Raw genomic sequence first — 14,352 nt, 5'->3', positions numbered from 1 at the left:
TCCTGTACCACGTCCGCAGTCTCTGACCACCTCCTGTTCCACGTCCGCAGTCTCTGACCACCTCCTGTTCAATGTCCGCAGTCTCTAACCATCTCTTTTCTTTTATCATGTCTGCAGTCTCTGCAGGGGAGTCTGGAGGGGAGTCAAAACTGAGAGCGCCGCCGGGATGGGGGTCACGGGAGACGTTAGATGTGTGGGGCCCCGGCCTGCGGAGTGGAGACCAGAGCCGTCTGAGCCCTGCACAGTGCGCCTGAGGGGAGGTCAGTGACAGCGCCGCCAGACCAGTCTGATGGGGGGGTCACTGATGTAAGGGGGAGAGAATACAATAAGGTAAGTGGGCACTGACTTTTGTTTAACGTAAACACATTGCTAATAGCACTATCTACATGTTTATAGTTTAATTATTCATATTTGCACGGTTTAGCACTGAAAACGGCTATTTTATGTACATTTTTGCAGTGCCAGTAAAAAATTGGTGCCGTCCGTAAATTTTGGCATTCTGCCAGTAAATTTCACTCCGGGGGGTTGGCAACACTGGTGTCCTCCTCACCCCTCTGATCAGCTCTCTCCTCCTCCTCCTCCACTGCCTCCTCCCCAGCCTCCTCCATCTCCTCCTCCTCCTCACCCATCGCTGAAGCTACATAAACCACAAAAGAGAAAAAATACACCAACAAATGCAGTCCTCCAAGTTAGAACAAAGACACAGAACACCTTCACAGTCAATGTGCTCACAGTGGGCCTGAGGGGGATGAGCCTCCTGCTGATCATCATCACATCGCCTTCCGGTCCAGAAGTGGTTAAAGGGGAACTTCACCCCAAGACTCCGCCCTCTGAGGTCATTTTGTTTTAATTCCTCCTGATGTTATGCACTGGGTCAGTGCTGGATTAAAGATTAAAAAAAGGCATCGCTAAAGCAATGTGACTAGCATAGACCATGGAAAATATAAATATAAGAGATGGGAAATCAATAGTGCAACGAACAAAAAAAATAAATAGAATTTACACAAAATTGTGAACCATTAGGCTCCTTTCACACGGCCGCTCCGTGTGAAAGGTCCGCTGCGGGACTTTTTTTTTTTTTTTACCACGGAGCGGATGACATTTCTGTCATCCGCTCCGTGTGCCCGCATATCATCCCATCCGTTTGCGGATGATATGCGGACATAATGTATGTCTATGGCACTGCGGATGTCAGCGGATGACACCGCTGACATCCGATTTTCCTTCCTTTCCGTGTTTTACACGGAAGAAAAAATGGGTTCTGTTCCATTTGTAAAAACGGAACAGAACTGAATGGAGGAAAATCGGGTGTCAGCGGGTGGTATTCCGCTGACACCCGCAGTGCCATTCATTTACATTATGTCCGCAAATCATCCGCAAACGGATTGGATGATTTGCGGACACACGGAGCGGCCGTGTGAAAGGAGCCTTAATAAAATATGTGAATAATAAAAATAATTCATAAAATCACAGTGTGCATTGTGAAGAAAAAAGTCCTTTCAAACAATTCCAAGTGTCCATAAAGTGCCAAAAGTAAAGTTGAATGGTGGACTCTGCCACCACTCACAGTAATCATGCGCCTCTTACTTACTAGATGGCGTGGACCACAAGCTATAATGGTCAGATAGGCATTTTCTAACCCAGTATCTGTGACAGGCAATGGCTGCGCAGCGGCAGCTCCAAATCAGAGTTGAAGATAATTGAGGTAAAGATCTGACCTTGGGGAGCCACAGATGACTTTCTATCTGGTCCCAGTGTGAAAAGCGGGAAAAGAGGACCTTTGGTTTGCCTTTTGGAACCAATGTAGAAATATGGCCAGTACAACATTGTCACCTCCTTTCCTAGCTATGAAATCGCAAATGTCATCGGTTTTACCTTATGAGCCTCTAGTGAGGATTCCCCTCTTCCTGAATTCAACTCTGAGGAGGCCCCTAGGCCAGTGATGGCAAACCTTGGCACCCCAGATGTTTTGGAACTACATTTCCCATGATGCTCATGCGCTCTGCAGTGGAGTTGAGCATCATGGGAAATGTAGCTCCAAAACAACTGGGGTGCCAAGGTTCTCCATCACTGCCCTAGGCAGTTGAAACCTTTGGGCTCCCCTCACAGGTTTCAGGAGGCTGCAGCAAAATTTGTTTTCAAACTGACTGCTGAAAAAAAAGATAACCCTTTAGGAGACAAACTGTCATGTAAATCTGATGTCTATGGTTTCTGTACCAGTTGACACCATAGAAAGTTTGGATGCTTTTGATGCTTTCTGGTGCATTTATTCTCTTCTTTTTTTTTCCTCATCTGCGTACCAGTACAGTCCAGTACAGGAAAAATGCAGCATGTTTTACTTTTTTTTTCTGGAACTGACTGCACGGGTGTGAACTAAGTCATTGGAAGCTATATAATCTACTGTCCATGTGTTTTCGATGCAGAAAAAGATGCACTGGACTGCATCTGGTGTGAGCTGGCCATTGGGGCTGGTTCACACTACAATAACGCACACCAGATCCGTTCCGCTTTTCTGCATGTGTGTTTTTAACTTGTGCCGGTGCATGGTGCATTTTGATACTTTTTCGGATGCATCCCAGATGCTTTTTGTTCCTGTTTTTTTTTTTTTTAATACTGTACTGGAGTCTGGTGCATTTTTGATGCGTATTACCACGTTCCAGTATGGTCCAGTGCAGGAAAAATGCAGCATGTTCTACTTTTTTTTTTTTTCTGGAACTGGAACGCACTGGAACTGACCACACTGGTGTGAACTGTGGCATTGGAACCATATAACCTACTTTCCTTGCGTTTTGGATGCAAAAAAAAAACACACTGGACTGCATGTAGTGTCAACTGGCACTTAAAATGCAACTTAACTCAAAAGGGGAAGTTCTGCTTGTTTGTATCTCCCCCCCCCCCCTCCCCCCTGCCACATTTGGCATTTTTTGGGGGGAGTGAGTATCCGGTTTTTACAGATACCTGCTCCCACTTCCATCACTGCAGCCATCTGTGAAGAAGTTTGCCCCCCCCCCTCCGCTCCTTCCCCCCACAGCCTCCTGGTAAACATCACAGGTCTCAGAAGACTGTGGAACCCTTCACAAAGGGCATGTGCAGTAGGGAACTGGCTGTGAAGCTGAAATGCTTCACTGTCAGGTTCCCTTGCCTAAGATGGCGGCGTCTGCACCCAATTGAAGAATCGTCTCCGGTGAGGACAGCGCTAAATCCCTGGACAGGTGAGTGTCCTTATAGAAAGTCAGCAGTCACAATATTTGTCTTTAAGTTGTTTTTGGGTACATTACATTAATAGTATTTTCTTTATATTTTCTTTATAGATTATTTAACCACTTAACAACCGCCCGCCGCAGTTTTACCGCAGGTTGGCTCTGTCCCGCGAAACGACGTACCTGTACGTCGCTTCACAGCACCGCTAGTGGGGGCACGCGCACCCATTTGCCACAGAGGAAGCCAATCAGCAGGTTCAGTGGCTACGATTGCCACCGGGCAACCGTGATCGCTCCTCGTGGAGACAGAACGGTGGTCTGCAGTTGTAAACACGGCAGACCGCTGTTCTGTCAGCAAAGAACACAGGGATCCTCTGTTCCTCTTATTTAGAAACACAGGTTTCTGTGTTCATGCAGCAAGCCCCCCCCCCCACAGTTAGAAAGCACCCCCTAGGGACACGTTTAACCATTTGATTGTCCATGGGGTTAACCCCTTCCCTGCCGGTGTCATCATTACAGTAACAGTGCATATTTTTAGCACTGAATACTGTGGTAATGTCACTGGTCCCCCTAGGGTCAGAAATGTCAGTTAGGGGTCCGACTGTCCGCAGCAATGTCACAGTCCCTCTAAAAATAATCGCTGCCATTACTAGTAAAAAAAAAAAAAATGACATAAATCTTTCCCCTAGTTTGTAGACGCAAACTAATGAAAAAACACTTATTGGTATTTTTTTTTTTTTTTACCAAAAATATCTAGCAGAATGCAAATTGGCCTAAAATGATGAAAAAATTCGATTTTTTTAAAAGAAATTTATTGGGAATGTTATATAGCAGAAATTGAAATGTATTTATTTATTTTTTTCAGAATCGTCACTCTTTTTTGTTTATAGCGCAAAAAATAAAATCGCACAGATGATCAAATACCACCAAGATAAATCTCTATTTGTGGGAATAAAAGGATATCTATTTTATTTGGATACAGCGTAGTACAACTGCGCAATTGTCAATTAAAAAAATGGAGTGCCATATTGCAAAAAATGGCCTGGTCGTTAAGGGGGGGGGGGGTAAAACCTTCCGGTCCAGAAGTGGTTAATGTAACGTTTTCCTTTCTATGAGTTGATTCATTTTTTTTTTGTAAATAATTAAAGTTTCATTGTAATTTCCTTTCAAGATCAAATATTATTTTGATTCATTGATGCAGGGCCCTATATGGTTTTGGTCTCATAGGCCGGTGCCTACTCTGCCTATTTGGTAATCCGGCACTGCACTGGGTTAAGCATTAATAGCCATATCACTCACTAAGTGAATCCAGTGTTGTCTAGCTGTAACCTGCTGAAAGCCACTGGCCCTGCACCTGGGTTTATGAACCTGTTCCTACATATCTGTCAAACTCAGCCCATATGAGCTACCTGCATACAACTCAGTATAAGTACAGAAAAATAAACAAATGGCTTATTCACGCTATACGGGCCTCAGCACCCATGTGAAAAAAGTTCTGGCTTCAGGTACAGTTAAGGAACCCGCACCAGTCTAACCTGGCTAAACTCCAAAGTGCGCAGATACAGAGCCCCACCAGTTCTAAAATGCAGACACAATCCTGCATTGCCATCTACTGGTTAGTTTTCATATTACATATACACAGCATATCCAGCCTGGATGATATGACTAAAGCAGCATTAAACCCAAAAATTTAAAAAATTAGGTCAGGGCTTTTTTTCAGCTTGAATACAGAAGAACACAGTTTTGGCACCTCCAGCACTGAATGTAAATAATAGCAAGGGGTGTGGGTGTGCTGGGTTTTTTTTTTATGCTGGCTGCTGGGGGATCTATTGTCATTGGTGGGGGATATATTGTTGCTGGGGGGGTCTTATGTTAGGGTGACCAGACATCCCCGGTTTTTGGGAACAGTCCCCAGATTGAGGACACTGTCCCCGGTCCAAGTCTGTCCCCAGTTTTGTCCCTGGATTGGATTTGAACAGGGGCTCTGCAATTTCAAAGACAGTCAGTGCAGAATTAAAAAAAAAATTCTGAATTACAAGGTGATCTGCTGCACCTACTAGCTTAGGGGGTGTATTTTTTTCTATTATCTGTGCCCCTTTCTGATGACCATGTGCTGGTCGGAGCAGAGGGGCTATTTCTTTCAGTTTTTCCGTTCCAGCTCACATGTAGTGATGTCGCGAACCTAAAATTCGCCGTTCGCGAACGGCGAACGCGAACATCGGCAAATGTTCGCGAACCGGCGAACCGCCATAGACTTCAATAGGCAGGCGAATTTTAAAACACACAGGGACTCTTTCTGGCCACAATAGTGATGGAAAAGTTGTTTCAAGGGGACTAACACCTGGACTGTGGCATGCCGGAGAGGGATCACGCAAAAAAAAGTTCTTAAAAATTATAATTTTTTGATAGAGAGCCAATTATTGGAAAAATTAAAAAAAAATAAAAATAAAAAATTTCTTTGGATTTAGCATCTGGGGGGGGGGTCTAAAAAGTGTACCTGTCAAGTTTCAGCTCTGTAGCATGTCCAGAACCCCTAAAAAACAGCATTTTTATTATATTTTCAGTAATATGGCTTCTCTGCGGCTGGCTTTTTCTCTTGCAGGCATTTATCGGGCATTTTTTTAGGCAGGCATGTCATTTTTTGTATTTAGTGTCTGGGGGGTCTAAAAAGTGTACCTGTCAAGTTTCAGCTCTGTAGCATGTCCAGAACCCCTAAAAAACAGCATTTTTCTTATATTTTCAGGAATACGGCTTCTCTGTGGCTGGCTTTTTCTCTTGCAGGCATTTAGCGGGCATTTTTTTAGGCAGGCATGTCATTTTTTGTATTTAGTGTCTGGGGGGTCTAAAAAGTGTACCTGTCAAGTTTCAGCTCTGTAGCATGTCCAGAACCCCTAAAAAACAGCATTTTTCTTATATTTTCAGGAATACGGCTTCTCTGCGGCTGGCTTTTTCTCTTGCAGGCATTTAGCGGGCATTTTTTTAGGCAGGCATGTCATTTTTTGTATTTAGTGTCTGGAGGGTCTAAAAAGTGTACCTGTCAAGTTTCAGCTCTGTAATTCAAATTCAATGCCGCCAACAAATTGCTGCAGTTGTCACACACCACTTTGCCGATCTCCAGTTGGTGCGGGGTCAGCCACTGATCCACCTGTGCGTTCAGGGCGGACAGTAGTGCTGGTCCGGTGTGACTCTCTGCTTTCAGGCAAGTCAACCCCAAGACAGCGTGACACTGTCGTATCCGGCATGTGGAATAGCCCCTGGGGAGCTGGGGGGGGGTGCAGTTGGTGTGGAGCAAGACGCAACAGCAGAAGAGGACTCAGCCGAGGAGGTTAGCAAAGAGGATGGAGTAGGAGGAGTAGAGGAGGTGGCAGCAGGCCTGCCTGCAAGTCGTGGCGGTGTCACCAACTCCTCTGCAGCAGAGCCACGCATTCCATGCTTGGCAGCCGCCAGCAGGTTTACCCAATGCGCAGTGTAAGTTATATACCTGCCCTGACCGTGCTTTGCAGACCAGCTATCAGTGGTCATATGGACCCTTGCCCCAACACTGTGTGCCAGACGGGACATGATTTCCTTTTCCACAATAGAGTACAGGTTGGGGATTGCCTTTTGTGAAAAATAATTTCGGCCGGGTACCTTCCACTGCGGTGTCCCAATAGCGACAAATTTTTTGAAGGCCTCAGACTCCACCAGCTTGTATGGTAAAAGCTGGCGGGCTAAGAGTTCCGACAAGCCAGCTGTCAGACGCCGGGCAAGGGGGTGACTCTGTGAGATTGGCTTTTTACGCTCAAACATTTCCTTGACAGACACCTGACTGTGGGCAGGTGAGCAGGAACTGCTGAAGGTGAGAGGCGGAGGGGCGGGTTGTTGATAGGGGGCATGGAGGACAGCAGTGGTTGACGTGGCTGAAGATGCTGGACCAGGAGGAGGATGGTGGCTTTCAGTTTGTGTGCTGCTTTTACTCATGTGTTGATCCCATAGGCGTTTGTGATGTGAGATCATGTGCCTTCGCAAAGCAGTTGTACCTAGGTGGGTGTTGGACTTCCCACGACTCAGTTTCTTTTGGCACAGGTTACAAATGGCATCGCTGATATCAGAGGCAGACACACAAAAAAAATGCCACACTGCTGAGCTTTGCAAGGACGGCATTCTGGTGGTGGCAACAGCTTGCGTTGATTGGCGTGCTGTCTGGCTGACCCCGGGTGCCGAATCTACATGCTGTCTGACTGCGCCACTAGCTCCTTGCGATGACCTCCTCCCCCTGCTTCCAACTCGTCTCCTCCTCCTCTCTGTCTCCCCATCTGAACTTTCCCCCTCTTCTTCTGCTCTTCGAGCAGGCACCCAGGTGACATCCACAGACACATCGTCATCATCAGCCGCTTCACTTGACAACTCAGCAAAGGCAGCAGCAGCAGGTACAACATCATCATCATCATCATCACAATGTACGTCCATGTGTATAATGCTGCCTGACTGAGACATATCCCCGTTATCTACATCCTCTGGCACTAATAGTTGCGCATCACTTATTTCATCCAACTCATGTGAAAATAACTCCTCTGACGGATCAAGTGAAGCGGCTGTGGTGCTAGTGTTGGTGGTGCCGGCGGGCTGGCGAGTGGTAAATTGAGAGGTGCCCGAAGCTGAGCTGGAGGAGGATGGTGCATTAAGGTTCCGAGCGGAAGCTGTAGACGATTGGGTGTCCTGTGTAAGCCAGTCAACTATGGCCTCAGAATTTTTTGAGTTCAGGGTCTGTGGTGGCCTCTGAACACTGGGCATTATTCTAGGGCCTAAGGAAATCACAGCACCACGACCACGACGGCCCTTGCGGGGTGGCCTGCCTCTGCCTGTCATTTTTTTTTAATGTGTTGTTACTGTTGTACTATGAGTGCAAGCTGCTGTGCCACCTTATATATCAGTGGTGGGTGGGCAGTGGCACAGTACACTCTCTGTGGACCTGACAGCAGTCACTGGCACCCAGGCAACTGCAATTTAAAAAAAAATATATATTTTTTTACTTTGCAAGCTGCTGTGCCACCTTATATATCAGTGGTGGGTGGGCAGTGGCACAGTACACTCTCTGTGGACCTGACAGCAGTCACTGGCACCCAGGCAACTGCAATTTAAAAAAAAATATATTTTTTTTTACTTTGCAAGCTGCTGTGCCACCTTATATATCAGTGGTGGGTGGGCAGTGGGCACAGTACACTCTGTGGACCTGACAGTCACTGGCAGCCCAGGCAACTGCAATAATAAAAAATATTTTTTTTTTCAATTTATTGCAACAAGATGCTGTGCCACCGTATATATATCAGTGGTGGGCAGTGCACTGCAGTGGGTACAGTGCACTCTGTGGACCTGACACAGCACTCACTGCAATTATGACAGAGGAAAAAAAAAATATTTTTTAAAATGCCAGGTACTGTGCCTGTGCCACCCGAAATGAGTGTGGTGTGCACACAGTACAGTCTGTGGTAGGTCTGTGGCCTCTCACACACAGCGGGCAGGCAACTGCAGTCACAGTGTACAATATATATATATATATATATATATATATATATATATATATATATATATATATATATAAAAAACTCTATTACCTTACCAGCCCTTAAAAGGACTTTTGGGGACGCTAGATATATATATATATATATGTATATATATAAATAAATAAAAAAACCTCAATTACCAGCCCTTAAAAGGGCTTTTGGGGACACTAGATAGATATATATATATATATATAAGAAGAAACAACTCAATTACCAGCCCTTAAAAGGGCTTTTGGGGACGCTAGATATATATATATACACACACTGCTTCAGAATGATCTAAGATGGATGCTGCCCTTGCTTATTTATAGGAGGTGGGAGGGTGTGGGAGGGAGGTATGCTGATTGGCTGGAAATGTGCCTGCTGACTGTAAAGTTCAGGGTCAAAGTTTGCCTCAATGATGTCTTATGGGGGGCGGACCGAACATCGCATATGTTCGCCGGCAGCGGCGAACGCGAACATGCTAAGTTCGCCGGGAACTGTTCGCCAGCGAACAGTTCTATACATCTCTACTCACATGTTCTCAGGACCGGTGCAAGGATTTTTGACGCCTTAGGCGAAACCTCATTTTACAGCCCCATTAGTAAAGCCCCCTTGGCTCCACCCCCTTGACTACACCCAGGGCCGGTGTAACGTTGAAAAAACCCTACCTCGTGAAAATTCCCTACCCTCGCCACTTCCAGCAAGGCCCGAAGCGAAAAAAAAAAAAAAAAAAATAGCGCAGGGCAGACATGACCATGTGAAGAGGGGAGACAGGGCAGGTGTGAGTTAAATTAAATTGTTTTGAGTTGGGGGGTATTCAGGGATTGGTGTATCAGGTTTGGGAGGGGTTGAGGTACAGTTAGGAGGGGTGGCCCCTCAGATTGGAGGTCAGTGGAAGTTCAACGGACGAAGGAAGAAGAAGCCACCTTTTTCACTGCAGAGTATCTCACCTCAGCTTCCCTGGTCTGTGATGGCGGATTTGGACGTTTTGCTGGAGCAAATTAAGGCCGCTGCCGCGGTGAAGGGGACTGAGTGGCTCCGGTCCCAGGTCTCCACGTTGATGGGGGTTCAGGACTCTGCACGGGATGCGGAGGGGCTTGCGGTCCCGCGGGCTCGGCGGTCACGGCCGCCGGAGCGTTTTTCACCGGACCCTTCCCCTCGAGCTCAGCGTCATCCTAGGAGCCCCGACAGGGACCCTTCAGGGCCGCCGGCTAAGCGTACTCCTGCTGCGGCCGTGCGCGCCTCTGGGAGGAATCCTCTGCATGGACGGAGCTCTGGGGGTAGTGGGGGGAGGCGGCCTTCGGTCTCTCCCCGTCCCTCTCGACGGGGTGCTACTGGACTGGCGGGCTCCCCTACTGGCGATGCTCCGGTCGGAGGGGTGCCTCGGCGTGGGAGCGGCTTCATGGCGGCCGGTGGCAGCAGTGATCGGCGGGACTCGGAGTCGGCCTCGGCTGGGCGCAGAGAGATGACGCGGCGGGGCAAGTCACGTGGCCGGGTCATCGGAAGTTCGGCTGGTTCACAGAGGTCTCCGTCGGGCGGAGCTGGAGTACGGGGGCGTGGACGCCTGTCGCTCGGCTCTGCAGATGGCGGGAGTGCGACACCTGGTGGACGGATGTCGGCGGTGCCCGGGGACGATCGTTCGGAAGGCGAGGTGTCCGGATCGGATGTGGAAGAGGATGTCGGTGGTCGGTCGGCGACGAGGGAGGCTGGATCGGCGGCTGGGGGCGCCCCCCCTGGGCAGACAGGTGAGGTCACAATTCCTTCTCTGGCTTTGTCTGATTTGCGGGGCTTGTTTGATGTGGGGGGTGGGAGTGCGGGAGGGGCTCGGGGGGTGGGGGTGTCCCGGCCAGTGGGGGCGGGGACCCCGGAAGGGGGTGATGATGGGGGTTTGAGGGGCTTCCTCCTGGGTCTACGGGACCTCTTGGGGCGTTTGCCCCCGGGGGACGGGGGCCGCTTGTCTCCAGCGGCGGCTTGGGTGCCTCCGGCGGGGGGCTCGGGCACGGAGCCGGGGGGGGCCCCGAGGCTGGCGGGGCCGTCTTCCACGGGGCTAGTTGCAGGGGGGGCTGGGGCCCCTCCCCAGGTTGTTGGTGCGCCGGCAGTGGTGGCAGTGACGGCCGGGGCGGCGGGGGACAAGACCGGGACGGCGAAAGAGGGGAAGGCGGACGCTGTTCGCCTGGACGATTCAGCGAAAGGTGAGGTATATGTTTGTTTTGAGGGCCCATTGGGGGCACATTTGAAGCAGGAAGTCCGGGAGAAGATCTGGAAGGGTGAGTACGTGGAAATCTTCACGCTGTTGCCCCTCGAGAAGTTTCACCTGGTCAGGGTTAAACCGGAGGAGCGCAAGAAGGAGGACGAGGAGGCGCGACGCTATCGGCTTATCCCTCGGACCTTCGCCAATTGGCTGCAGGCCTTTGCCATTCTGGCGGGCGTCATAGGGGAAAAGGCGCCGGAAAACTGCTCGGCCCTGTTCTGCTACATGGACGCTGTAGGGGAAGCCTATCGGGTTTACGGGGGGTCGGCCTGGCTGCGGTACGACGAACAGTTCCGGCAGCGGAAGGCGGTTAGGCCCTCCTTGCGGTGGGACCACAAGGACATCAGCCTGTGGATGCGGCTCATGTCGTCTGCGAAGGCTCCGAATCAGTTTTTTCCAGGGGGGGCCGGTGGTTCTGCGACCCCGGGACAGCCGGCCGCAAAGAGGAGGGGTTTCTGCTGGCAATTTAATGAGGGTTCCTGTAAGTTCGGTGGCACATGTCGCTTCAAACATGAATGCTCCGGTTGCGGAGGTTCCCATTCCTTGGCTCGGTGTTTTAAGTCCGGAAAAGGGCGGTCCGGAGAGCCTTCGCACAAAGGGGACGACGCCGGTGAGGGTGGAAAGGCTGCGGCCTTTTCTAGATAGGTACCCCGATAGGGCGGCTGCCCGACTTCTGGGGGAGGGTTTTGCGGTGGGTTTTCGTATCCCTTGCTCTTTGGCCTCGGTGCCGCCGGTGGCGAGGAATTTGCGTTCGGCATTGCGCCACCCTTTGGTGGTGTCGGATAAGTTGCACAAGGAAGTGGCTCTCGGTCGCATGGCGGGCCCGTTCTCGGAGGTGCCGGTGCGTGACTTGGTGGTTTCGCCGTTGGGGGTGGTTCCCAAGAAAGAACCCAACAAATTTCGCCTCATTCACCACCTCTCCTTCCCAAAGGGTGGGTCTGTGAATGACGCCATCGACCCGGATGCCTGTACGGTGTCTTACATTTCCTTTGACGCCGCGGTGGCCTGGGTGCGACATTATGGGCGGGGGGCCTTGATGGCCAAATCGGACATTGAGGCGGCGTTCAGGTTGCTCCCGGTTCACCCGGACAGTTTTCGATTGCTGGGCTGCCGGTGGCAAGGGGCGTATTATGTGGATCGCTGCCTTCCTATGGGCTGCTCCATATCGTGCGCGCTGTTTGAGACCTTCAGTTCCTTTGTGGAGTGGGTGGTTCGGGAGGTTTCCGGCGTGAATTCGGTGATCCACTATTTGGACGACTTTCTGTGTGTGGGCCCGCCCTCTTCCAACGGGTGCGCGATCCTGCTTGCCACGTTGCAGCATGTGGCCGGGAGCTTCGGCATTCCGTTGGCCCCCGACAAGACGGAAGGCCCGACCACGGTGCTCAGCTTCCTGGGCATTGTCGTGGATTCGGAGGCCATGGAGTGTCGCCTACCGGAGGATAAATTGGGGGCTTTGAGAGCTGAAATTGAAGGGGTGCTGGGTTTGCGCAAGATTCAGTTGCGCAGCTTGCAGTCGTTGCTGGGTAAATTGAATTTTGCCTGCCGCATTATGCCCATGGGCCGGGTTTTCTGCCGACGGCTGTCGGCGGCGACTTCGGGGGTGAAGTTGCCCACTCACTTCGTCAGGCTCAACAGGGAACACAGGGATGACTTGCGTCTGTGGCACGGTTTTTTGGCCACATACAATGGTAGATCCTTGTGGATGGCCGGACCGATCAGCAACTTTGATTTGGAACTGTTTACCGATGCTGCTGGTTCGGCGGGGTACGGGGCTTTTCACCGGGGGGCGTGGAGCGCCGCCCCTTGGCCGGGGGCATGGCAGGTAGCGGGGCTGGTCAGCAACTTGGTGTTGCTGGAACTGTTCCCGGTGGTGGTGGCCCTGGAGATTTGGGGGGCGGAGTTCAGGAACCTGAAGGTTCGCCTCCATTGCGACAATCTCGGGGTGGTTCAGGTGATCAACCGCGCGTCGGCTTCGTCTCAGCCGGTGGTGCGCCTCCTCAGGTATTTGGTGTTGCGGTGTCTACGGTTGAATGTTTTCCTGTACGCTGTGCACATTCCGGGGGTTAAGAATGATATTGCTGACGCGCTGTCTCGTTTTCAGTGGGACAGGTTCCGGGAGTTGGCACCGGCAGCGGAGCAACGCGGAGTCACGTGTCCGGAGTGGCTATGGGGGATTGCCTTGGGGTCCTCGCTGGATGGATCAGGAAGTCGGTGAGCGAGTCCACGTGGTCGGCTTATTGCAAGGTATGGTTGGAGTGGCTGGAGGTGTTGCGGGTGGCATCGGTGGATCCTCTGGGTCCGGAGGTCAGGTGGGTGTTACTTTCTTTTGTCTCTGATCATTTTGAGAGGGGCGCGTCGGCTTCCGCTGTGGCTCGCAAGTTGTCCGGCTTGGCCTTTCTGTTTAAATTTCTGGGTTGTCAGGATTACACGAAGGACTTCGTGGTGAGACAAGCGTTACGGGGCTATTCCAGGGCTTATCGGAGGAGGGACACTAGGCGCCCGGTGTCCTTCGCTCTTTTGCAGGACGTCTGCCGGCAATTGGGGGAGCACTGCGCCTCGAGTTACGAGGTGGTGTTGTTTAAAGCGGCCTTTTCTCTCGCTTTTTTCGGGGCTTTCCGGATTGGGGAATTGGTCAGCTCCTCCCGGACGGTGCCGGGGGGCCTATTGGGTCAGGATGTCTCTGTCGGTCGGGAGGGGGTTACTATCCTCCTTCGACGGTCCAAAACGGACCAGAGTGGCAAGGGGGTCCGTGTCCGGTTGTTCGCGGTGCCGTCTTCACCGCTGTGCCCGGTAGGGGCGGTTCGGGATTACTGGGCAATCCGCCCTTCGCGGCCCGGTTCATTTTTAATGCATGCGGACGGGTCGTCGTTATCTCGTTTTCAATTTGTATCGGTGTTCAGAAGGTGTGTGGGCTCTTTGGGTTTGGATGCCAGTAGGTTTGCATCTCATTCCTTTCGGATCGGGGCGGCCACTGAGGCTGCACGCTGGGGATTGAACGACGATGCGGTCAAACGCATTGGGCGCTGGGAGTCTAGGAGGTTCTTGGTGTACGTTCGTCCACAGCTGTTGGTGTAGGGTATGTACGGGGGGTGGTTTTGTCGTTGGGGGGGTATGGGCCCGGCTGGTTATCTGATTATTGGTTGGTTTTCTTTTCCTTTTGTCCCCTTTTCTTGTAGGTTTGGAACCCTGCCTTGTTTGGATCGTGGGACACTCGTATGTTTTCTGGGGGGCCCGGAGAGCTGATGTGCGTCCTAATGGTAGACAACTTGGTTTTTCTCGGCACGAGGCTTGTGTCAGGTGGCTGGGGGTGCCGGGGCTTACTTGGGGCAGGGTCCTTCCCGAAGTGCATCGTTTCGCCCGGTTGGACAGGCAGCCA

The 14,352-nt window shown here is 51.0% G+C and overlaps 1 protein-coding gene across 1 annotated transcript; it reads left to right on the top strand.

The window, feature by feature from the left end:
- Positions 1-1,811: 1,811 nt before the first annotated feature.
- LOC309560578 (integrase/recombinase xerD homolog) lies at positions 1,812-14,051 on the top strand (the record flags this gene model as incomplete). The annotated part of the gene is made up of 2 exons (XM_082264202.1): positions 1,812-1,889; positions 13,323-14,051. The coding sequence occupies 2 exons, from the start codon at positions 1,812-1,814 to the stop codon at positions 14,049-14,051; spliced, it is 807 nt and encodes a 268-aa protein (XP_082120328.1).
- Positions 14,052-14,352: the final 301 nt, after the last annotated feature.

Source organism: Pelophylax lessonae (genome assembly GCF_965119305.1).
Source record: "Pelophylax lessonae genome assembly, chromosome: 7".
Taxonomy (NCBI): Eukaryota; Metazoa; Chordata; class Amphibia; order Anura; family Ranidae; genus Pelophylax; species Pelophylax lessonae.
Note: the sequence above shows the minus strand (reverse complement) of the source record. Positions and strands in the feature narration are given on the sequence as shown.